Source organism: Myodes glareolus, chromosome 9 (genome assembly GCF_982192425.1).
Source record: "Myodes glareolus chromosome 9, mMyoGla1.1, whole genome shotgun sequence".
Lineage (NCBI taxonomy): Eukaryota > Metazoa > Chordata > Mammalia > Rodentia > Cricetidae > Myodes > Myodes glareolus.
In genome coordinates this window covers 3,015,883-3,039,807 of record NC_142034.1, presented here as the reverse complement: position 1 = coordinate 3,039,807, position 23,925 = coordinate 3,015,883, and the positions used below count along the sequence as shown (strand labels likewise).

General features: G+C 47.8%; 1 protein-coding gene across 5 annotated transcripts in view; it reads right to left on the bottom strand.

Moving 5' to 3' along the window:
* Nucleotides 1–23,925, bottom strand: part of LOC146893369 (E3 ubiquitin-protein ligase RNF213-like) — a 109,932-nt gene that overhangs the window by 14,565 nt on the left and 71,442 nt on the right. For 4 of the 5 annotated variants that reach the window (XM_087909679.1, XM_087909681.1, XM_087909680.1 and 1 more), the window contains exons 35-52: nt 22,458–22,588; nt 20,997–21,151; nt 18,211–18,423; nt 17,780–17,961; nt 17,145–17,265; nt 11,224–11,324; nt 10,921–11,103; nt 9,604–9,773; nt 9,414–9,513; nt 7,962–8,073; nt 6,811–7,021; nt 6,418–6,608; nt 5,560–5,682; nt 4,800–4,910; nt 3,833–4,075; nt 3,097–3,181; nt 2,354–2,388; nt 1,105–1,199 (exon numbers count right to left, since the gene is read on the bottom strand). In XM_087909679.1, coding sequence (XP_087765805.1) covers nt 1,105–1,199; nt 2,354–2,388; nt 3,097–3,181; nt 3,833–4,075; nt 4,800–4,910; nt 5,560–5,682; nt 6,418–6,608; nt 6,811–7,021; nt 7,962–8,073; nt 9,414–9,513; nt 9,604–9,773; nt 10,921–11,103; nt 11,224–11,324; nt 17,145–17,265; nt 17,780–17,961; nt 18,211–18,423; nt 20,997–21,151; nt 22,458–22,588 — 2,562 coding nt within the window. Of the gene's footprint in view, nt 1–1,104; nt 1,200–2,353; nt 2,389–3,096; nt 3,182–3,832; nt 4,076–4,799; nt 4,911–4,938; nt 5,472–5,559; nt 5,683–6,417; nt 6,609–6,810; nt 7,022–7,961; nt 8,074–9,413; nt 9,514–9,603; nt 9,774–10,920; nt 11,104–11,223; nt 11,325–17,144; nt 17,266–17,779; nt 17,962–18,210; nt 18,424–20,996; nt 21,152–22,457; nt 22,589–23,925 lie in introns of those variants that run through there. The other variant, XM_087909683.1, reaches the window with a different exon arrangement.

The following is a 23,925-nucleotide window of genomic DNA, read 5'->3' as shown; positions in this document are numbered from 1 at the left end:
AGGGAGCCATTATGGGTTTATCAAGAAACCTAGCACTAGACTGGATCCCAGGAGTCCACAAGGATGACCCCAGCTAAGACCTTAGCAATAGAGGAGAGGGTGCCTGAACTGGCCTCACCCTGTAGTCAGACTGATGAATATCTTAAATATCACCATAGAACCTTCATCAAGCAACTGATGGAAACAGAGGCAGAGACCTGCATTGGGTTGAACTCCCAAAGTCCAGTGGAAGAGTGGGAGGAATGAAAATATGAGCAAAGAGGTCAAGACTATGATGGAGATCCCACTGAAACAGTTTACCAGAGCTAATGGGAACTCACCAACTCCAGCTGAACAGGGAAGGAACCAGCATAGATTCAAACTAGTCCCTCTGAATGTGGGTTACAATTGTATGGTTGGGGCAGATGAGGGACCACTGGCAGTGGCACCAGGATTTATCCCTGTTGTTTGTACTGGCTTTTTGGGAACTTATTCTCTTTGGATGGATACCTTGCTCAGACTAGATACAGTATGAAGGGCCTTGGACCTTCCCCAAAGCCTTACCCTCTCAGAGTAGTGGATAGGGGTGTGGTAGGGGTTAGGTGGAGGGAATGGGAGGTGGGGAGGGAGTGGGGAAAGGGATTAGTATGTAAAATGAAAAAAAAGATACTTTGTTTTCTTTTTTAAAAATAAAACAAATAAAAAACAAACAAGCAAAACCCCCAAACTACAGGCAGATGGGAAGGAGATGAGAGAGAACTAAGAAAGATAGTTTCCAGTGTAAATAAGGCAGCATGTGCTGAGATAGGCCGATCCTGTTTCAGTTGGTTGGCGCTACTGATCTGAATCAAGACATCTGTTAATAGCAAACGAACTTTTACTAGAAGTAAGCCCAAGGACCCACAGAGCATGTCTGTATTAGCAAGTATTAATGTGCAGGCCACTCTGTGTTTAACCAGTGGCAGCACCTTATGGCTTCCTGCTGACAGGGGCCTTGGCCCTGGTGGCGAGCATGACATAGATCCAGACGTATGATAGTGTCACAAGTTAGACAGTTTAGGAGAAAGAGTAGGAACAGTTCTGAAGCCCAGGGCCAGTTATTAGGAGGAGCAGAAGCTCACGTACCTGATAGGATGGAAGCCCGGGAGCGGCTTGTGATTGAGGCCTCCAATCGGAGCACGGCAGTCCGGACAGACGCTCTGCTGCATTGGCTTGCCACACTAGAGTAAACAGTAATGTTTCATGCATGACTGCCGCTGTGTAGTGACCCTGCTCAGCCATAGGAGGTCACTGGGATTGCTTCATCTGTGTGTGTATATATCGGGGGTGTGATATGGGGACAGGGTGGACACTAACTGGAATATGTTAACGGTAAGCAAGTACAGACTTATGAAAAGTAGATTAAGTTTGAATCCCAAATTGATTGGCACCTGATAGGAAACCCTGAGCACATTTTGCTTTCTCATACCCAGCTCTCTTTCCCTTTCCTGGACGTGTGCACTCCTTGTGGGGCTTCAGGGTGTAACACCAGGATACAGGCTGCTATTTGCTTCCAGTATGATTTTTTTATATACATGGGAGATTTTTTTTATTTTTAAAAATCCAAGGATAGTATATTATTCCCAAGGATCCATTTAAAATACTAAGATGGTGTGCTTCTGTACTGTAAGACATGGCCCACAGCGCACCAAAGTAGCCATAGCTCTCCAGGCTGTAAAACTCCACAGCCCATAGCAGTCTGGGGAAGAGCCTCTTTCTGCTACATTGCATGGACAGGAAAATACATGAATCTCTGAAAAGGTGAGCAATGGCTTCTGCATTCTCCCTCCACGTCTCGTCTTTAATGAACACATGTCACCATGAACTGGTAGCCCTGGTACTCAGCAAGCACAGGGCCTGGATGGACATGGATTTCCCCTGGTGGCGATTACATTCATTCTTCTCCATGGCCCTACTCTTGCATGTCTTTCCCATTCTGTACACCAACCCCTGCTGTGTGGTCTGAGGAGGCCATGACTGCCAACCAGCAGCCCTTTGGGGTCCATGGCCCTGAGACAACGTCTGGAAACATTGTAGCTTGTCCCATTTCCTGTAGGTGTTGACACTAGAATCTACTGCACAGATGCACAGACGCCAAGCATGCTGCTGCCTGTCCTGAAAGTCAAAGAGCAGGCCCCCAGTGGAGACTGCCTGCCCATGGTGCTGCATGAAGACCATGGGAGAACAGCGCTCAGCAGTCAGTCTTATTGGAATTCCCTGAGTGGTCCTCAGAGCAAGCCTGTGGTTCACCAGAGGGCAAGGTTTCATTCCCCCACCTTCTCAGCCTGGAGGAAGCACATTTTGACCTTCTACCCATCGAAATACCAAATCTCACCTCTCCTACAAAACATGGATGGCCATTGGGACAATCTGTTAAAAGAATAGGACACACATTAGCTAGTAAGGGGCCACATGACCCACTGGGACCCACACTCTGCCCTACTGATCCCGACCAAGGATAATATGACCTCAATGCCTCTATAGTAACTGAACTACGCGGTGTATTGTAAGCCAGCGTCTGATGTGTGCCCCATGTTATAATGTATGTGGTAATGAGAAATGTCTGACCTTAGTTTTAGAAACCAAGAGGAATTAGATTCCTGATTCACACATAGTTAACTTGGTAGGGTGATGAATAGTATTTTCCTCCTTTCTTTTCTTTGGATTTATTATTGTTATTGGCCACAACATTACAAATACTTTAAAGGATTATTTACTCAAAGCAACATGAAAATTCACACAAAGCCTTGGGTCACATGACTTGCCCTCCAGTTCTGTACATCAAAAGAGCTATCTTTGGGTCAAAAACTGCTGTATTGTGCTGTCTTTGTATGAGTTTCACTGTGGTTCAAGTCTCTTCTCCCAAATGGAATGTTCTGGAAAGTGCAATGAAAAGGCCCCTTGCCTGGAATCAGATGTAAGAGGGTAAGGACCACATGACAAGCAGATCATGGATCCTGTATACCCCTGTTGTCCTTAAGGTTAACAAAGGCAACTGTGGACCCCAAGCATAACCCAAGGCCTGTGTAGTCACAGGCTGATCATTTGTGCTCAGAGGAGCACGATGCCAACACTTACTGTAGCACTGGACATCTCTCAGAGCCCCCAGCAGGCTCTTGGCTTGAACCAGCAGGTCTTCAGGCATTGTTGGAAGGAAGGCATTCTGAAAGGCCAAATCAGGACAGGTCATGATAAGACACAATGTGGCCTTAGAATTTAGGCCAGAGATAATTTTGGCTTCAATCTGATTGGATCTGAAATCAGCTAAGAGATAAACCGCTGGGCATACCAATGAGGGATTTTCATAATCAGGTTATTTGAACTGGGAATATGAGTGGCATCTTTTCATATGAAAGGAGGTCCTGTACAAGAGCTTTGCTCTTTGCCTGCTTCCCTTCCCACCGTGCTGTCAAGTTCATCCACTGCTTCTGTATTAATGATGAGTTCATCTGCCTATTGCTACTGCTGCCATCTGTCACTGACATCAATGTCTCTCCAGGAATCCTCTAGGTCTTCAGCGTCACGTTGGGACTACAGAGGCCTCATGAACTGAGCAGCTCTGGGGCTCTCGGCCTCTCCTGGGTGAAGACAGCTACTATTGGACTACCCAGACTGTATCACTTATTTCAGCCTAATCTGACTACTACAATGCTCAGCAGTCTGGGGGAGATGGCAGAGGGAAGCCAAGTTCCCACCACCACTGTGGGCAGATGGATTAAATTAAAGAACACACATGGGTTTAACAAGTCTACAGGTTTGCTGTCCACAGGGACGAAGCCCTGAAGATCCAGAGGGAAAACTGAAGTGATCTTACTGCCATGTTGGCCGGATCGAAGGCCAAGTTCCTCAGGGGCGCCAAGACTCTGTTTTGTCCGCACAAGAATATGATTGCAGCATGGACGGCCATTTCAGTCACTGTTCCTTCCAGGCTGCTGTGAGCAGACCTGGTTCGCAGCAGGGGCAGAGCATTATCCACTAGCGACTTGGCAAAGCATCCAATGTTAGGAGTGGAAAGGATCTTGCTTTCCTCAATGAATTTGTTCATAGCCTCGCATTGCTGATGAGAAAGATGTTTTAACATTAGCATGTTCCAAAACATCATTGTAGGGTTGGGCACAGTGTACACGTATGAGCCTTTGGGGGTAGAACTAGGAGAATTAGAAGTTCAAGGTTAAAACTAGCTCAGACTTCATGATACCTTGTATCAAAAAGCAAAGAAACACCACAGCCCAGCATTGTACATGGGTGTGGTAATGCACATGTATAGTCTTTGGACATGGAAGACAGAGGAAGGAGGTTCATGAGTTTGAGGATAGCCTGGGCTACATATGTACAGCAAGACCTTGTCTCAAAAAACAGAAACAGATAAACAGACCCACTGAGATGCTGTGGTCTACACCGACCCAGTATGCGCAGTGCCATCCCAAGTACTTCAGAAAACACAGAACAAAACACTGAAATTTCATGGTTTGCGCCTTATCATCTACATTTCAATACCAAACATCAAGGTAAATGTGGATGAACAATCACAATTGAAGGGCAGATCCTCAGAGAAGAGACCTCACATAGAAACAGTTCCATGTTACAGGTTTGAATGAACTTTTCATCATAGTTATGCAAGCTTTGGGTTAAAGTGAAAATAGATCTTCCATCTAGTAAGGGTGAACACTTCTATCATAGAAATATAATTATGGGCCTAATTTGTGTTGTGACTTTAATTCAGAAATCCCTCTCAAGAGATGAGGTTGCAGACACAAGCCCTGCTGTGTTGAACAGCTCACCTCTGGTTTTGGATGGAGGGTGGTGTTGCGGGAACGGTACAAAGAAGCCACCTCTCTGTACAAGGCCAGCAGTAAGTAGGCCGTCTGCTGGGCTTTGGGGCTTCTGCAGGCCTGCAGAGGCAAAGACCTCAAGTGAGATTTAGAGGTTACATGGCTCTTCTCAGGCCCTTGACCCCGAACATGTCTGAGGAAGGGAGAGCCACAGCTCTGGGGTTCCATGGTTCATGCACATTGCTAGACAGCCAGCATCTGTCCCCTTGGTGACTGTTTCCTAAGCAGAGGCAGTGTCTGATTTCTCCTCTCAGCACAATGGCAGAGTGAGCAGGGACTCAAACAGGCAGAGTCAGAACAGTTTGAAGGTCAGAATAAAACCCTGGCATCATCCTCAGAACAGTCAGGAGCATGTATGAGGCATGACTCTCCAGAGGAACTTTGTGAAGAATGCCAGCCTTCTTCAGTCCTGAGTGAGCCTGGAGCAGCTCCTCACCAGGGTCTCGGTACCGACAGGCCAGCTCAAGTGTCACTACACCCGTTCCAGCCATAAGCTTCCCTTGTAGGGCAGGAGGCAGGCACATCTGATTGCTAGTACAGTGTCACTCTAGGGGCTGCTCAGTTCCACAGTCTATTGTTTGACGTATGCACAGTAAGATGCAGGCCTCCAGGGAGTGCCTCCTGGAACCAGAGAGAAGCCCAGACGCATCTTACCGTCAGAGCAGCCCCAGTGTCCACGGTACCAGAGAGAAGCCCAGATGCATCTTACCGTCAGAGCAGCCCCAATGTCCATGGTTTTGCACTGGAGCACAGCTTTGCCCACTGCATCACGAAGAGCCTTGTATTCATCACCATGCACTAGGTACCGGTCCATCTGGCTCGGGTCGTCCTTCTGCAATCCCAGAAGTACAGAGGGTTAATCACAGTGGGATAATGAGAGGTATTTTGCAAAGAACTCTAGAGAGACAAAGGCACCAGACGGTCCCCCGAAACATAGAGGTGGCTGAAGAGGGACCCCTGCTGACTCTGTTTGGGGTTATCTGAGTCTTCTGTAGTCTGGATGCCTAGGCAGGGCCTGTGCTGACTTTGTTGCTGCTTGCTTTATCCACTCCCAGCACTGCATCGAGCCCAGGTGACAAAAAGTTTGTCACTTCTGAGCCCCAGTGGGGATGATTATGATGATAATAATGAAGAATAAAAAGACCAGGATTGTCAGTGCCATTTTACAGTAAGGACTGACTTCTGCGCTCCAGGAAAGGCATAAGAGTGAGACCTTAGATGACCTCAGTCATCACTCTTAGCTCTGCCTTCCTGTCTGCCAGAGGTAGAAAGGATACAGTTTTCTGTCAGGGCACAAACATTCATTTACCTTCCCTGTACCCAGCTACGTGAGAAATCCAACCTGAACACACCAGAACTTCACACACACACACACACACACACACACACACACACACACACCAATATCCCCCTGTGGTAGGGTGGTTTAACTCATGCTGAAGCAGAGGCAATGCCCATTTCCCATCTGGATCGGGAGGGCTCAGGTGAGCAGCACAGTCCAGCCAGAGTCTGCTGCAAACAGGGCTGTAAGAAGCTTGCCCTTCATGCCCATGACCCTGTTCCTCACCTGCTGTTCGATGACACCCCTGGGAAACACCCACTGGCATGGATGGCCCTGCCTGGAGAAGCTCTGCACGAATTCCATCCCACGCTGGCTTGCGAGTTTCCTCACCAGGTACACACGGTGCCAATCATTCTGGACGCGGGTGCAGAACTGCTCAACATGCTTCAGGAAGCACTGCTTATCTTCAGACAGCTCTGTGGGATCGGGGAGAGAGCAGGTGAGGGACAGTGGGAGGACATCAGAAAGCCATCCAGAGGCCCTGAGCCTGCTCTTTACAACCCCTTAGTGGAAGAACACAGAGGACAGGGTTTGTGGAAGAGGACAGCCATGTCCTAAGAACAGGTTTCCATAGATCCCGAACTTGTGAAGCCGAGGATCTCTGTAGAGCAGACTTGCCTGAGCCTTCCTGAAGCTCCGAGAGGAAGTCAGCAGCCAGGTCAAGGCAGAGGCGGACTCTGGCCACCTGCTGCAGGTACTCCACCGAAGCTGTGCTGGCAGGCTCTGGGCCTCGCCTTCCGGGGGAGTATGTCCTAAGGAAATGGCCTTCCTCTCTCAGGTCCTGCTTGTGACTTCTACAGCCAGCACTTGTCTTCTCATGGATGGAGTCCTGAGGGATGAGGGATACAGAGAGCAGGGCATCAGTCTGCATCAGCAAAGCCCTGTGTAGAGCCGTGGGAAAGACAGTCAAGGGAGAGCAACAGTGCTCATTTTTGGGAATCGAGGAAAAGTAGCATTCCTGTCTGTGTCAGAGCAGAATGGATGAGAGCAAGCAAACTTACAAGGGGAAAGGTAATTACTATGGGGAAGTAGAAAGTGTCTGTAGTGATGAGCTGAGGATAACCACGGCCAATTCTGTGCTATGAGGTGCTTTGTTCTTTGTAGTAAGTGGCAATGCATGCATCACCGTCTGTAAAATGCATCACTGGGAACTCAGCTGTGCAAACTTCAGAGTCACTTACAGAGTGAAGACGGCTTAGACATCACGGAGTGCTATCACCCCACAGTGGCCCCTGAGGGATAGGAAGTGCTGACACACCATCAGGCAACCCACGACTGTACACCCACTGTGGAGGGCGGTCACACAGAAGCACGCATCTCTGTTGTACTGACTAGAGTGGCGTCCTGTTGGTTTTCAGAAATGCTTTCTCTGTATGAACTGCATGGGTCACGGTGTTCAAAAGAAATGTAGGGACAGCTGCTTTGGGATGTCTTTCTGTACACTGTGGATGTGTGTTGCTCTCATTGCCTGGTAAAGAAAGCTGCTTTGCCCATTAAGCGTGATAGAGTGAGATGGGAAATCCAAGCAGAGATACAGGAGAAGGGCAGAGTCTGAGAGATGCCAGCAGATTCCCAAGGAGCAAGATCCAGAGTACTGGTAAGCCTGGCAATACACAGATTAATAGAAATGGGTTAATTTAACTTTAAGTGCTAGTTAGTAATAAGCGTGATCCATCGGCTAAATATTTATAATTAATATAAGCCTCTAAAAGGTTACTTGGGAATGAGCAGGCAGGAGAGAAACCTCCATTTACAGACAGCTGTCACACCTCCAGGCAGTTGATAAAGAGCAGGTACAGCTCTGTTTTATCTTCTGTTGGGAAGGCTTTGTTCTCTAACTGGGTCAAGTAGTTCTGGATGTAATCCTTTACCTCATGGAAGCTGTGGAGAGAGACACATGGTTCCTGCTTATGTCAGTTTATGGGAAATCCATACCCCCTCCCTCTGTAGGCTCTCACCCAAGACCTAGTATGCACCAAACAAGCACCTTGTCTAACTGCATCCCTAACCCCTGGAGTCTTTGGTTGAGGGGGGCGGTACACATGATTTGTGACACCAAGCACTGGTCATTTGAAAACTCTTGCACTATTGGTACATTTTTATTGTAGAATGAACTGGAAAAAATACCCCATAATATAGAGTCATTAATATTACCACGGATCTGCACAGAAAGACTTTCAAGTCTTTCAAAGTGGATCAGCTTCAGGCAGAGGATACATAATGTCTAAAATTTAAATTCTGACTGAATGGTTAAACTGTACCATTGGCAGCAAATACCATAGTGTTTACCTGAGACAGAATCACTCTGTTCTCAGGAAAATGCCCGTGGGCCCAGCTCTGTGCTCCTGAAGCTGCTCTTCCAGGCACAGAGAGCCCACCCTGAAACAAGCAGCTGGTTCCTAACTCAGAGTGACTCCACGTGACTCTAAGGTGAGCACTGTGCTCTGCTGTGCCGCTGGGGTCCTTGAGTGCTTCTGGCCCCGCAGAATGGTGGTTCATACCCTTAAGGGTCATGGCGCAGGAAAGCAAATGCGTGAAACTTGCATTTCCACAGCTTTGTGTGCTCAGTGGTGAAGGGAACCAGGACTATGACTCCAGACTATCTACAGCAGCCTTAAGGACACCACTGCAGTACCCAAAAGGCTGGGAGTGCCTTGATAGGATTCTAGAAAGAGCTGGGGCTTGGGACCACATGGCCACTTGGAGAGCTGCAGCCCTGGCTCAGCACATCTGGCACAGAGGACAGGGGTGTATCCTACTCCGTCTGACCTGATGTACATAGCCACATTCAGTAGAGCACAGACCTGCTGGACAGCAGAGCACAGGAACTGGGGGACAGCAAGTCACGTGTCCCACGGTTGGGTGATAGGAGCTGGGACCAGAAGCACACCATGGCTTCTTCCTAAGTATCACTTGCCGCTGGGCCATTCCATGGCCTGTGGTACTGTGGGAACTCCTTCAGCCAATAGTCTTTAAGATACTGATCCACTTTGGGTGTGGTCCAATGTACTATATATACAGATGTAAAAGCCTGCGTTGTCCCTTGGTTGCTGGATTCAGTTCCAGTTCCCTGCTCACTATAAGCACTCAGTCTTCAATTGAGTTGCGTTTGCTCACACAGAAGCAGCTTCTCCAGACCATATCAGCTTCCAGCCGTAATGCAGCCAAGACACAGTCACAAAAGGCCAAGGGAATCAAAGCTCCAGATGAGAGCCACTGACCTGTACTTGAGAAGCAGTTTTAAGAGCACAGAGCGGATGACAGGAGTCTTGTCGACGACATCCTCAAATGGAGACAGAGACTTTGTGTGTTCACGGTGCCCTGCAACCAGAGAAGGGGCTGTGGTGCACATCACGGTACACAGCTGAGCTGAAATCTGGGTTTTACATTTATGGGAAGCAGACAACTCACTTTGGGAAGCGTCTCTCAGCAGCTCCTTTTGAATGAAGAGCAAGGACAACAGGCTGTCAATCACGCTCTCCTGAGGAGGGGTGTCATCTTTGAAGCACATGGTGGAGACCAAGTCCACGAAGAAGCTGTTACACATGTTCCGGAACTGGGTGTGTTTCACGATGGCTTTGCTGGGTGGGGGGGATTGTGATGAAACACTTGTATGAGTGTGTTCCCAGCCCTTCCAGACAGGGATGTCTGTGAGAGTGTGTTCCCAACCCTTCCAGACAGGGATGTCTGTGAGAGTGTGTTCCTAACCCTTCCAGACAGAGTGAAGTTGCATAGTATTTTGCCTTAATTTTTGTTTGACCTTGAACTCGTGGCCATTCTGCTACATCAGTCTTTTAATTGCTGGGTTTAAAACTAGGCTAACTTTTTTGTTTGGAATCAACAAATGGCATGAGTTACAATGGTCAGAATGGTCTTCAGACTGCAACAGTGTCAATATTGCTTCTAGGAAGACTGTCAGTGTCTTCTAGGAAGACACCAGTGATCCCCTGGGTGTCCTAGATCGTGGAGAAGGAGAGGGTAACAGGGTCTGGGCTGCTGCAGCCTCTGCTTGTCCATCTCCAGAAAGCTGGGCTACATCTCCCTTCATCCTCGGTCAGAGAGTAACAAGAAGATAGATGAGAATCTGGGCAGATGGTGCCACTGGTGAAGGATGTCCTTGCACCTCTGATCTCAGCAGTAGGGATCTGAGGGGAGTGACAGGAGGGTCTTATAGTTCACTGGCTGGTCAGCTAGGCAGAGTCAAACTCCAGGATTAGTGAGGTGTTGGTCATAAAAGATGAGGTAGGTTATCAAGAAGATAATCTAATGTTTCTATCTACACACATGTTCACATTCATTGACACACACATGGACACCCGCCCACATGAACACATACATACAAGGAGGGCAGATAAGGGCAGGGCTATGGGTCAGAGGCCGGGCACATGCTGAGCCTGCATGAGTCCCTGGCTTTCATCCCCAGCTTACTCCCACCCTCCCCACTAAAAGATGCTGAGCCACACCTACATCCTTGGTTTTCTCTCAAGGACATTATTTATGACTTTCTGGTTTATTTCCCGAGTTTGCTGGCTCCATGTTTGTGCCTGTCTTATTTGGGAAAAGAATTTTGAGGCAGATGTCCAGGAAGTCTTGCTTTTGGGATTGCTTCTGAGAGTTCTCTGAAGCCAGCCCTTGGACCCAGGGAAAGCTGACTGAAGGAAGATTGGCATCTCCAGACACCGCATAGGAAAAAGAGAGGAAGGAAGCTTAGGAGAAAGGGCGTCTTACTTGTGTTCCTGGGAAACAGTTGGTGAGAACTGGTCTGGCAAGTCAGTTAAGCAGTAGGGACATATCATTTGCCCTGGGACGAGCCAGGTTTTGATGCACAGTAGACAACATACGTGATCGCAAGGCAGACAGACAGGGTCCTGTGCATCTCCCAGGCAGATGCGGCATGGCTGAATACCAAACCTAGAACCAAGAAGACAATCAGTTGCAGAGCAGAAAAGCTGCCTGGAAGGAGTGCGCCCTTCTACCCCAATTGCAGGTGTAGAAGAGCTCGCTCTAGGAGTCTTATCCTGCACAGCTCACCTGCTGAGTGTTTTGCTGACTTTGTCTTTGCATTCACAAAGCATCTTCATTACAGCCACAAATGGCCTGTGGGTCTTGAGGTCTGAGTTCTCTTCAAGACACTGAGGGAGAAGGGCAATAGTGAGTCGTGAGGGGGCCTGAGACTCAACACCATGGTCTCAGTGACTGATGACATGCAGTCCAGCCTTAACAATGGCGTGCCTGCAGCACTAAGCTCTTTTCATGCTTTACTTAGGAAGTTTGCACATTTGGGGAACTGAGACTCAGCAGGTAAGAGCACTGGTTGATCTTCCAGAGGACTGTGGTTTAGTTGCCAACCATCTGTAATTTCAGTTCCAGGGAATCTGACACTCTCTCTGGCCTCTTGTGTACCAGGCATGCACATGGTGCACAGACATATACATAGGAAAAACACCCATGCACATAAAATAATAATTAATCATGGCTGGCCATAATGGTATTTGTCTTTAATCCCAGATTGTTAGGTTTGCTAAAACTTCTATCCAGTGAGTCATCTCACTGTCCCTAAGTGTCCTTTTTCTGACTTTGCTATGCATGTCCACATGTGTGTGGAGACTGAAGGACAGACAACCTCAGGTGTCATCTGTGTATGTCCACATGCGTGTGGAGACTGGAGGACAGACAACCTCAGGGGTCATTCCTCAGGTGCCATCAGTACCCATCCTACTTCTACTTTTCTTTTTTGAGACAGGGCTTCTCTGTGTAGCCCTAGCTGTCCTGGAACTGACTCTGTAGACCAGGCTGGTGATGATGAGGTCCTTCTGTATTTGTGTTGATTTCATTGGTTGAATAAAGAAGCTGCCTTGGCCTTTTGAGAGGGCAAAATCTTAGGTAGGCGGGAAAAACAGAACTGAATTCTGGGAGGAAGAAAGCAGCAGATCAAGCCAAGCCACCATGAAGCTGGCAGGTCAGACATGGTGAATCTTTTCTGGTAAGACACAACTACATGGTGATATACAGATTATTAAAAATGGGTTAAATCAAGATGTGAGTTAGCCAATAAGAGGTTAGAACTAATGGGCCAGGCAGTGTTTAAATGAATACAATTTGCATGTTGTTATTTTGGGGTATAAGCTAGCTGGGTGGCCAGGAACCAGGCGGTGGGACAGGCCCGCTCCCGTGCAACAGGCTGGCCTTGAACTCACAGAGATCTGTCTGCCTCTGAAAGACCTGGATAAATTCAGATGCCCCTAGCAGGAAAACAGAGCCAAAAATCTAACAGGAAGAGAAGAATCAGAAATCTAGGATTAGCCAATTTCAGGGTTTCAGGAACTAGCTGAAGATAAAGGTAGATTGTAATCTTGAAAGTAATCTTGAGAAACAGGGAGATTCCCCCTAGTAATTATCACCCCCTAGTAATTATCATTGGTATTTTTAGAATAGGAACTAGCTGATTATGACCTTGAGAATGATCTTGAGAGGCAGGGAGTTGCCCCCTTGTAATCATCACTGGAATTTTCGGAATTTTCTGTGACACCCTCTCTGCCCCGCTTTCGGATTACTGGGCTGCATGGTTTCTTCCTATAAAAACTACTTCTCCCGGTCACTCAGGGTCGAACTCTTCCCCTGTGTGGGTTATGAGTCTCGGCCCCAGTGCACTGGTTCCCATCTTGGTCTTGTCATTAAACCTTGTGTGATTGCAGCAAGGACAGTCTCTCGTGAGTTCCTGGGGGAGTCGCGTTATCCCGAGGCTTGAGTGAGAGTCTTCCAATATCGGGGGTCTTTCACCTCTGCCTCCCAAGTATTGGGATTAAAGGCATGTGTACCACCACCTGGCTCCACCTCTACTTTTGAAAGACACAGTATACTAATCGTGACCAGCCAGGGAACCCCAGGGATCCCCTGTCTCCACTTTCCCAATGCTGGGGTTACAAGTACAAGTCACAACATCTGGCTTTTATGTGTGGGTTCTGGGGATTGAACTCTGGTCCTCTACTGAACCATCAGCCCAGTTCTGATTGTGCTGCTTTCTAAAGGACAAAATTCCCAACTTCCGAATTTTCCCCTATTTCTCTTTTAGGGTCCTACCTCCTGCCCACATTATGAACTATTTGACTTGTAAATAATAATGTAGTGACTGGCTGTGTGTATATTACCAACCTTTAAAAGAAATTTTAGTTTTGGGGGAATCAAACCTTTGCATTAGAATAAACTATAAAGTTTAGGGAAAGAGTGCAACAACCTGAGAGCCATTTTTGATTAACCCTGCAGCGCTGAGCATCTGCTCACAGGACAAAGGTAAGTGCCCTTTAGTGTCCCATCTGTTCTAATGCTATGCACTAGGGCCATAGGCCTGCAGGTAGGCTGTCACACTGGCCTTTTCATTATCTGTGCAGGGTCTTTCACGCTAATTGCTCTCTGAAATCTATTCAGGGTGTGTGCCTGCTGCCTGTTCTCAGTCACAATGGGCATTATAGGTTCTGGATGGTTGGGGACTTTGAATGTCCTGAATCTTGCTGAATTTCAGCTTCAGTATAATTAAGAAGTGTCACTAGGATATATATTTAGAGTGGAACTTTTATTGGTATATAATACAGTGACTAAAGTGCTGTGTTTCTGGCAGTCTGGGGTAGACATTTTATGTTTTCATATTAATATAAGAATGGACAGCATGAGATTAAAGAGAATTCCTAGTTTGCCAAGAGTAATTTTCCCCTAAATCCTTTTATTAAACACTTTATACCTTTTGAAATGATCACTTAGTTTCTCTTTTTTTGGGGAGGGCAGAATCAAGACAGGGTTCCTCTGTGTAGCTGTGGAGTCTGATCTGGAACTTGCTCTGTAGACCAGGATGTCCTTGAACTCACAGGGATCCACCTACCTCTTCCTCCCTGGGATTAAAGGCATGCTCCAGCACCAATCTTTTCAATTATATTGTTGATGACATTTAATTTTTGAGCCATTCTTGAATTCTTAGTATTAATCATAATTAGAAATAATGTGGCTTTAATGCCCCAATAAATTTGATGGGTTAATCAACTACCAAATCGAGAAACAGGCAAAAGACCAAGACATCTCTTCTAAGATGATGCACCAGATGCTGTAAGACTTTAAGACAATTCTGAAGCCATTTCTGACAATTCTGAACCCTCTCAGCCTCTGTGCCATAGTGCTTACCCTCCTCCCCTGGGAACCAAGGACCTAACAGCTACACATGCACGTACTCAGTTCCTGAACAATTACCCATACACGTATGTTTTGATTCAGTCCCCTGGGAAACAGGGTCAAAATGACCTCTTACCTCATCTGATCTGGCAACAGCTCTCCAACCAATTATTGGTAATAGCCCTTTCAAATAAGCCAATCATAATGGTCAAAGAACAACTCCCCGTGCATCTGTGGCCTTCTCCTTTAAAAGTAGCCTGTACCAGCTATTCAAGGTCTCTCGGCTTCTCGAATGCTGAGGGACCCTGTCATGACAGAATTAATAAAATCCTCATGCTTTTGCATTGGCTGTAGTTTGAGGGATGGTTTCTGGGGGCGACTCCTCCTCGGTGTTTGGACGCTATGGTCCAACAATGCCTAGGGTGCATATGAAATGGTGCTCTGTACTAGGCATGAAGGACACTAAATGAACTCGGAGTGATGGTGTCTCATAGTACTCCCACATTTCTGATGGCTGTCCTACAAAAGGCGGGAAACAATGAGTGCTGTCCAGGCTATGGAGTGATTGAAAGCCCATATGTTGCTGGTGGAAGAGTCAGCATGGGAAATGTGCAGCAGCTGTTCTACCAGTTAAATGAACAATGAAGCACACAAGGAGCCTGTCCAAAGGAGGAGGGGAGACTCAAGCACTTCCATGTTTAAGTTCCCGGCTGTTCATAATGACCAAAAGATAGAAACAACCCAAATTCCACAGACGACCAGTTCAGGGGGCTCCGGTCACAGTACAATTATGCTTGACCCTAAAACGAAGGGAATTCTGACACACACTGCAATGCGTGCAAGAAGCCAGGCCAAAGACAGAAACAACAAGTTCTGCTCCCACAAGGCACCAGTGCTGGTCAGGCTCCCAGAAACAGGGAGCTGAGGGATGGGGGAATGGGGAGTTGTTTAATGGAGACAGTTTCTGTGTAGGAAGATGAGAACGCTTAGGGGTTAGATCGTGGGGATGGCTGCATCGTTCTGTGGATGTGCTCAGTGTCACCAAATGTGTGTGGTTTCAATGATGTGCTTTATGCAATATACATTTCAGCACAATTTTAAAATAATGACAGTGGCCTGGTGGTTGGGTGGCAAATGGCAACAGGGATACAACTAACTAGAAAGCCAATGCTTGAATGATCTGCAGCAAAGTTCTGTGAGACACCTTGGGTGGCAGATCATATAAACAAGAATCTAACTGTGTGCTGGCCTGCCTGTCTCTGTCTATCTTCCTGTGTCTGTGTAACATCCCTCCTATCAGAGATAACTGAAAAGAATCCAAATATATGCTGACTAGTTTCTGTAGCTTTTAACAGGGCTGGATGGAGTTGGCTGGGGCATCATGACTGCTGACGCCTGGTCAGGGTCAGGACAGTGGTGAGAGGTGGTTTTGCAAACACAGCTTTCCCACAACCTCAGTGGGAGAAGAGTCCTGAGGTCCCATATCTCTTCACAAATTCCATCAGATTGACACTCCCAGCTAGGTAATGGGGAACCAGCCTCACAGCAAAATTGAGATTGTCCATGGGCTGTGACACCAGGAACAACTTCCTAAGATCACCAGACAGAAGGTGCCAGTTAAAGACAACAAAGGCCCAAGATGGAAGAAACTTGCAACACTTGGGTTCTGGAAGCTGCTCTGAGCCGCTGAGGCCCATTCTGTTACAGAAGTGAGGAGTGAGCTTCTGCACGGCTCCAGCACTGCCTGTACATCAGCACTAGCTTCCATGTCCACCTCCCAGCACACCCACCTGCACTTCCATGGCTGCATGAAGCCCGGAGCTCTGTTTCTCTGATACCATTGCCCATCCCCAACTGGTTTCCCTCTTGTACAGTTTCCGAGGGATGAGGACAGGGTGAGGGAAAGTGGGAAGGGAGTTGGCTGTGTTGTGCTGAGTGGCTGTTGCTGCTAGTATGTTCAGGCGCCCTGTCCTGTAATGTTACTCACTTTATGAAAGCCGTGAGGGGCAGAAGCATAGTGGTTTCCTATTCCCTTGCCCCATCCCATGGCTGTTATTATGACCACGGTGATGGTATCTTTTTTCCCTGAGGGATGGGCCATTGGGTCATATCGGGGTCCTTCTAGAGAAGTGGTTCTTAACCTTTTGCATACTGCAACCTTTTACTACAGTTCCTCATGCTGTGGTGCCTTCCAACCATAAAATTGTTTTGTTGCTATTTCATAATTGTAATTTTGCTGCTGTTATGAATCATGATGTAAATATCTGTATTTCCCAATTATTGAAGACAACTCCTGTGAAAGGGTCATTTGACCCCAAAGGGGTGGCGACCCATGTGTTGAGACCCACTGCTCTAGAGACTAAGAACTCCATCTTCTTCATCCCTCCTGTGGGAATCCCAGACTGGTTAACCGAATCCCTGTTCCTGCGACTGAATGCTCGGTGGCACACCCTGACCAGTCAGTCTGAGAGAGGAAGTAGTCAAACAGCCACCGTGGAGAGTGCAGTGATTGCTGGGCAGTGGTAATGCTAGGGAGGCTGAGGCAGGGAGATCTCTGAGTTTGAGACCAGCCTGGTCTACAAAGTGAGTTCAAGGACAGCCAGGGCTACACTAGAAACCCTGTCTCAAAAAAACAAAACTGACAGACAGAAGAATAGAGTTATCTGTCATGATATCACTGCCCTTTGCACAGCTAAAACCTGCCAGAGATGTGCCAACCAGAGGAAACTGTCGGGAGGTTTCAGCTCTCCACACTGCTCACAGTCGGGCAGACCTTATTGAAGCCCAGCACTCACCTTGTCTAGTAAGAAGACATGCTTGGTTACCAGCTGACTCAGCTCGGGAATCTGGCTTTCAGTCTCCAGGAGAACATGCTCCACAAAGAGCGCAATGGAGAAAGTGCGGTTCCACAGGGCTCTGTCAAAGAAGGCATTAGCCATGAGCTCTGACAGGGGAGCCAGAGATACAGGAGGAGAGAGCAGGGCTGAGCAGAGGCTGGAGCTAGAGGTGAGGCAGTCTGAGGGCTCTTTCCCTGCACAGCGCTGTTCCAGACAGTGTCCCACTCTTGCCCACACCAGGTCCACGGGAGACCCAAGCCATGTTCCATACCTCAACACACAGTGGTCCTGCAAGCTCAACACAAGGACTGTTTCCTGACCCTGACAGCCTGCCCCTGCTCCACTTGCCCTGTCCACCCCTTCCCTGCTTTCCTTTTGGCTTTGCCTAGTACACTGTAACATGTCCACTTCCCACCCGTCTCAGGACTGTTTTCTTCCTTCGTCTCTAGAATCATGAGATACCCAGCTCCTGGGGAGACTCCACTGTTAAACAGGTCAATGAGGATTCTCCTGCCCACCCTCTCATCTGGCTATAGGATTTGGAAGGTACCAGGGTGAGCACAGAGTGCACTGAGCAGGCTCCTGCTGCTCACCTGACCTCCTGGACAGTGTTTCTGGTTGTGTTCCCACAGCCCCGCAAATACTCTCTGGAATAGACAAGCTCCAGTGGCATGGCCAGATTCTTCACCATCTGTAACCAGGCCTTGGGACTCGGCTTCAGGACGTCTCCCGTCAGGGCTTCAACACAGGCCATTGCTGCAAGCGCATCTAGTGTCTAGAACAAGGAGAAGTGGTAATTGCCCAGCAGGGTCCTCTTCTACGTCACCCTTCAACACAGTCCTGCATCCTTATTCCCAGTGTGTTTGTGGGTCCAGGCTTGTCCCCTATTCCTCCATCACACTGCAGATGGGCCCGTAAAGAATCTCCTATGGGGACAGGGCTCCACAAGCCCTCTGCTCACAGGGTGGATGGGATGCGCTCACTGAGGGCAGGCCCAGCTGGCCCTCCCCTGGGAGACCCCTACCATTTCACTCCCAGCCAAGCTGTGCTTCTGTGCTGCTTCACTGAGACTCTTCAGGACCTGGGGGTGGATAGTCAACACTCTGGAGAAGTTCTGCAGCCGCGTCCTGAAGTGCTGATAGGCAAGGTGCACCCAGGGCAAGGAGAGCCCTTCCTCAGGCATTCCTGAAGTCACTCGGAGCTCACAGAGGCAGGACCACAGGGCCATCTGCAGGAACTGGAGACAAAAGCATTTCAGAGCAGAGTTGTACATGATGAAGACATGCTTTTCTGTGGAAGATCCTAAGTATTCTAAAGCTATAAAAGAGAAAGTTGAGAATCAGTTCAATGATCACCTGGCTGGTTTCTGGTGTAGTTTTATGGCATTTTCCTCACCGGTGCCCTAAACTGGTGTGCTCACTAGTCTTATGTCAACTAGACACAAGCTAGAGTCATTGGAGAAGAGGGAGCCTCAACTGAAAAAATATCTCTGCAAGATCATGCTGTAGACAAGCCTGTAGAGCATTTTCTTAGTTAGTGATTGATGGACAAGGGCCCAGCCTATTGTGAGTGTTGGTATCACTGGGCTAGTGGTCCTGGGCTCTATAAGAAAGCAGGCTGAGCAAGCCATGGTGCACAAGCCAGTAAGCATCACTCTCAAATAGGCTCAGCATCAGCTCCTGCCTCCAAGATCCTGCCCTGTTTGAGTTCCTGTCCTGACTTCCTTTAATGATGAATATCAATCTGGAGGAGTAAGGCAAATAAGCAGTTTCCTCCCTAGCTTGGTCTTTAGTCCTGGTGTTTATCATGACAATAGAAACCCTGGTGTCATTATATCCCCAGATTTCTTAGCTCATTAACATTTGAAACACCCCTGCAACACAAGTCAACTCAGAGAACACTGTGGGGTTAGGATTGGTTGGTTAGTTTCTTGAGATGAGAGTTATTCTGTGTAGTTCTGGCTGTCCTGAAACTCAGTCTGCAGACCAGGCTGACCTCAAACTCACAGAGATCACCTGCCCCTACCTCTCCAGTGCTGGAATTAAAGGTGTGTGCCACCACATCTGGCTGAGGGCGTGGTTTTAATGGTTGGCAAGCACTCTGGGTAAAATTGCCACACTTTAACCTGTCCCTCCTTTATTTTCATTGATTAAAAAAACTTTTGAGCAGGATTTTTCTATGTAGCTGTCCCAGAACTCACTGTATAGACCAGACTGGTCTCAAACAGAAGATCCCCCTGCCTCTGTCTCCCAAGTGCTGGGATTTAAGGTGTGTGCCACCACATTTAGTAATGTAGGATTCCCCTCTGTATGCTGTGAATGCTTTATTACCATTGGTTAGTAAAGAAGCTGCCTAGACCTATGGCAGGGAAGAATATTGCCAGGCTGGAAGAGATATGGAGAGAGAGTAGGCAGAGTCAAAGAGATACCAAGTAGCTGCTGAAGGAGGCAGATGCCAGATAGCAGCTCAAGAAGGAAGAGTTAACAAACCATGAGCCTCATGGTAAATATAAATTAGTAGAGATGGGTTAATGTAAGATGTAAGAGTTACTTCATAAGAAGCCTGAGCCAATAGGCCAAACAGTGTTGTAATTAATATAATTTCTGTGTGATTATTTAGGTCTGGGTGACCAGAAAGCAAATAAGCAGTCTCCATTTACACTTAGGACTGAGTTTTCCTGAGTTGTCCTTGTTGGCCTTGAATACATTCCATCTTCCTCAGTCTGTCTTGTGCTAGGATCACAGGAGTGTTACTACCATACTTAGCTCTCTCTCCTCTACTTTTTCTCACAATTGATTCGAATCCCCTCTTATTAGAAACAAAGCCGACAAGAGCATCCCAGCATGTGTCCCTATCTCTAAGGACACAGTAGTGCAGATGGTGCTGGGCTCCTGACACACCTGCACATGTTTTCTGGGTCACTGCTGTTGGAGTGACCGTTGTTGGGTCATATACATGTGTACATATACATAGGTACGTGAAGAGGCAAGGCCTGGAGCTAGAGATAGACACAAGCATGTGTGAGCTGCCTAACACGAGTGGTGGGAACCACACTTAGATTCCCTGGAGGAACAGCAAGGGCTCCTGAGCACTGACTCATCTCTGTAGCCCTGAAGTTCTGCTTACTAGGGCAAGTACTCTGTTGAGTCCCTCGTATCTCACACAGCCACAGCCACAGCCACACTGAAATCAGTTTTGCTGAGTAAAAATGTAAATTTGGCACTAAGAACTTCACACTGTACTAACTTAGCAGTGAGATTGACAAAGTACAGTCTAGAGACATGGATATTGTTTCTATCAGCAGGTGGCTTATAGGTCTCACAAATCAAACAAGATTTATTCCTAATGATTCCTAGGAAGAACTGAATTAACCTTTGACTCTATTGGTTACAGTACGTTCCCAAATATGTACCTATGCTATGAGGTATGAAGGTTTGGACAGTCTACATGCATCAATCTTTCCAGTGAATTTCATTTTTACCATCATCATCATCATCATCATTGCTAATGCTTGCATGTAGCCCAGGATGCTTCTGAAGTTACTGTGGTCTTGAACTGCTGTTCCTCCTGCCTCTATCTCCGCAGTGTAGGGATTATAGATTATAGATTATCTGGGATTATAGATGTTTGCCACTATGAGGGCAGCTATGGAGAGATCAGAACTCCTTCAAGTGACACAAGGTTGCCTCTAGAAGACACAGAGTGGAGGCTGGGGGTTGATCCTGAGTGTCCCGTAGCTCTAAGGGTGTCCTAATTTGGCAGCACTGGCCGAGGTGAGCGTGGGCTCCTGTGCATATCATCCATACCTACCTTTAACTCCTCCCCTGAAGCCACTTTCATGGTCAAAAGCAGGAAGTCCTTCGAGTAGCTCTGCAGGAGCTCCTGCTGCTGTGCCACAGGGAGCTGAGCCAGAAACCTGCCCAAGGGAGTCTTCTGGAAGATTTCCACGAACTTCTTAGATAACCCTACGGAAGAGGGCAGAGGGTGGCATGAACGGGGTGAAACCCTGAGTCTAGGGAAGAAAGAGGTCACTGCCCCAAGAAGCAGCCATGAGACCCAGGCTGGAGGGGTGGCTGTGCTGAACTGGAGCCCAGAGTGGTGCTGGCTGTCTGGCCGCTGTCAAGAAGGCAGGGAAAACAAACAGCAGCAGAACCTATGTTAAGGTTGGGTCACAAACAGCCAAGCTAGCCCACACCCCGTCTGTGGTCTGTCTAGAGTTCCAGGCGGGTCAGCAGAGGCTGGTCCTCGGGCTGGGGTCAGGGGCCACACCAACAATCACTCTGCTTGCAGCTGCTCAGAACCAGCAGGGGCAGAGCGTCTGTCTTCAGGAAAAAGGAGGGTTCCTCCTCAGGACAGACTGCTTCATGGGGGTTCAAAGACAGTGGCCCAAGCTGATCTGGGAAAACAGGGTCAGCTCAGAGCATCCGGGCCGCTGCGTCAGTGCTGAGGAAGACTCTGCATGAAAACTGCTTCCCACAAGATGTTAGGCTATCATTTTTTCTAGAGGGACAATGGTCAGATCCCTCATGTTTGACAGCAAGGAACTTGGTGAACGCGAGAACCTGAGGCTCCACATGAAGGAGGATGCTCTGCTCTGATAAATTCCACGATGGGGACATTTCCCTGAGTTGTCCAGGAGTCCAGGTGAGAAAATCCTTCCTAAACCTGAAAGCAAACTCTTCCCTGAGGTAACATGGCCCATTTGTCATGCTTCCAAACTTATGACCCTTGATGGAGACTTCTGCTTTCAGCAGAATTTTGATTTATGGTTACATGTATTTGTGCATGCATGTGTGCATGCACATGTACTCATGTATCACAGCACATGTGTGGAGGTCAGAGGACAACTTGTAGCAGTCAGTTCCCTCCTCCTGACATACAGGTTATCAGGCTTGGTGCCAGATGCCTACATCCACTGAACCACCTTGTTAGCCCTGCAACAGAAGTTTTCAAAGACCATTCTGGGGGCTGCTCTACTACCAGAGTGTTAAACTGAAACCTCCATGTATGCCCCTATGCTGGCAGCTATGGAGAGATCTCAGAACTCCTTCAAGTGACACATGGTTGCTTTTACAAGTCACAGAGTGGAAGGTGAGGGTTTGGCCCTGAGTGTTCCATGTAGCCATCTTGTCAGTCCTGCAACAGGAATTTTAATCACCATCTTGGGAGCTGCTCCACAAGCAGAGTGTTAAACTAAAACCTCTAAAATTAGCCTGTCTTGAGAAGGTTAATGTTTGTGCATTGCCTTGAGCCTGCTGTGGGGTAGCTCACCCTCTGTGTCTGTGATATACTGAGCCTGCACCCAGAGCTCCTCCAGGTAGTCCCTGATCCTCCAGCTGAAAGGCACAGCATTGCAGGCTTCCTTGGGCAGGTTCATGTGGCTCTGTACCAGGATGGAGGACCTGCAGCAAGGCAAACGAGAGTGAGGTCTGTGAGTTGTTACCTGAGAAATGAGGTCATGTGCACAACGCCAGCCCTTCAGTCCAGAGAGAGAGAGAGAGAGAGAGAGAGAGAGAGAGAGAGAGAGAGAGAGAGAGGCTATCACTGGGGCACGGCTGTGATGAACCACTTGTCTACATGGGTGAGGTTCTCGGCAGCATTTCATATAGCAAGGAGCAGTAAATACATAAAAAATGATAAGGGATGGAAGATAGTTCAGTCAAGTCAAGCCGTGCAAGCATGAACTCCCGAGTTTAGATCCCTAGCACCCTCTTTTAAAAAGGTGAGTGCAGTTGCATCCACTTGAAATCCCAGTGCAGGGAGGCAGAGATGAGGAATGACCCCGGTGTTGGCTGTGTAGCCACTCTAGCCAAATAGTAAGCTTCAAGATGAGAGAACTTCTCAGAAAAGAAGGCAGTTGTGGGAGAGATGGCTCAGCAGTTAAAAGCAGATGCTGCTCTTCCAGAGGAGCTGAGTTCAGTTCCCAGCACCCACACCCATGGATGATAACTGCCTGCAGCTCCAGCTCCAGGGGCTCCTCTGGTCTCCATGGCAACCATGTAAACAGACACAGACAGACACACACAGATAAAAAAAAAAAAACCTTTAACAAGAGGTCTGCCCTGGCTGAGGAAGCTACCCTGTGCTAATGCACATGCTTGTGCACATATGTGCATACATACACACAATAAATAAATTCTTAAAATGTAAAAAAAAAGTTGACTATTGTTGAAGGTCTCATGAATAAGCTGCAGGTGGGTTTCCAGGTCAGGGAATCTGCTGTCCAAAAACTCAGGGAAAACTCTTATTTACAAACAGAAGAAAAATGACACAAGAGCCAAGTAAGGAGCCCAAAGTTCTGTGGCAGAACCAAGTCTCTGTGGCCTCCCCCTCCCCTACTGCCCCTGTGCAGAGGTCAGACCATAAGCTTGAAGCCTTCTTGCATGAACATCAGCAGCACGCTGTACTCTAAGTAAGTGCTCCCCCCAGCAATTCAGAATCTCATTGCTGGAGAAATGGTTCAGTAGTTAAGGGTGCTTTCTGCTCTACCTGAGCTCAGTTCTGTTCCTTGTACCTACATTAGGTGGCTCACAACTGTCTGTAACTCCAGCTCGATGGATCTGACACCGTCTTCTGGGCTCTATTGGCCATCCACACACTTTTTAATATCCCATTCCTTTGTATATTTCTTTATAGTCTACATCTTTTAGACAAAGTTTCTGTGAGACCAAGCCCTACAAGTTCAGGCCTTGGGAAACGGTCAAGCACAGGAAAGGCAAAGCAGAGGTTCTGCCACCTC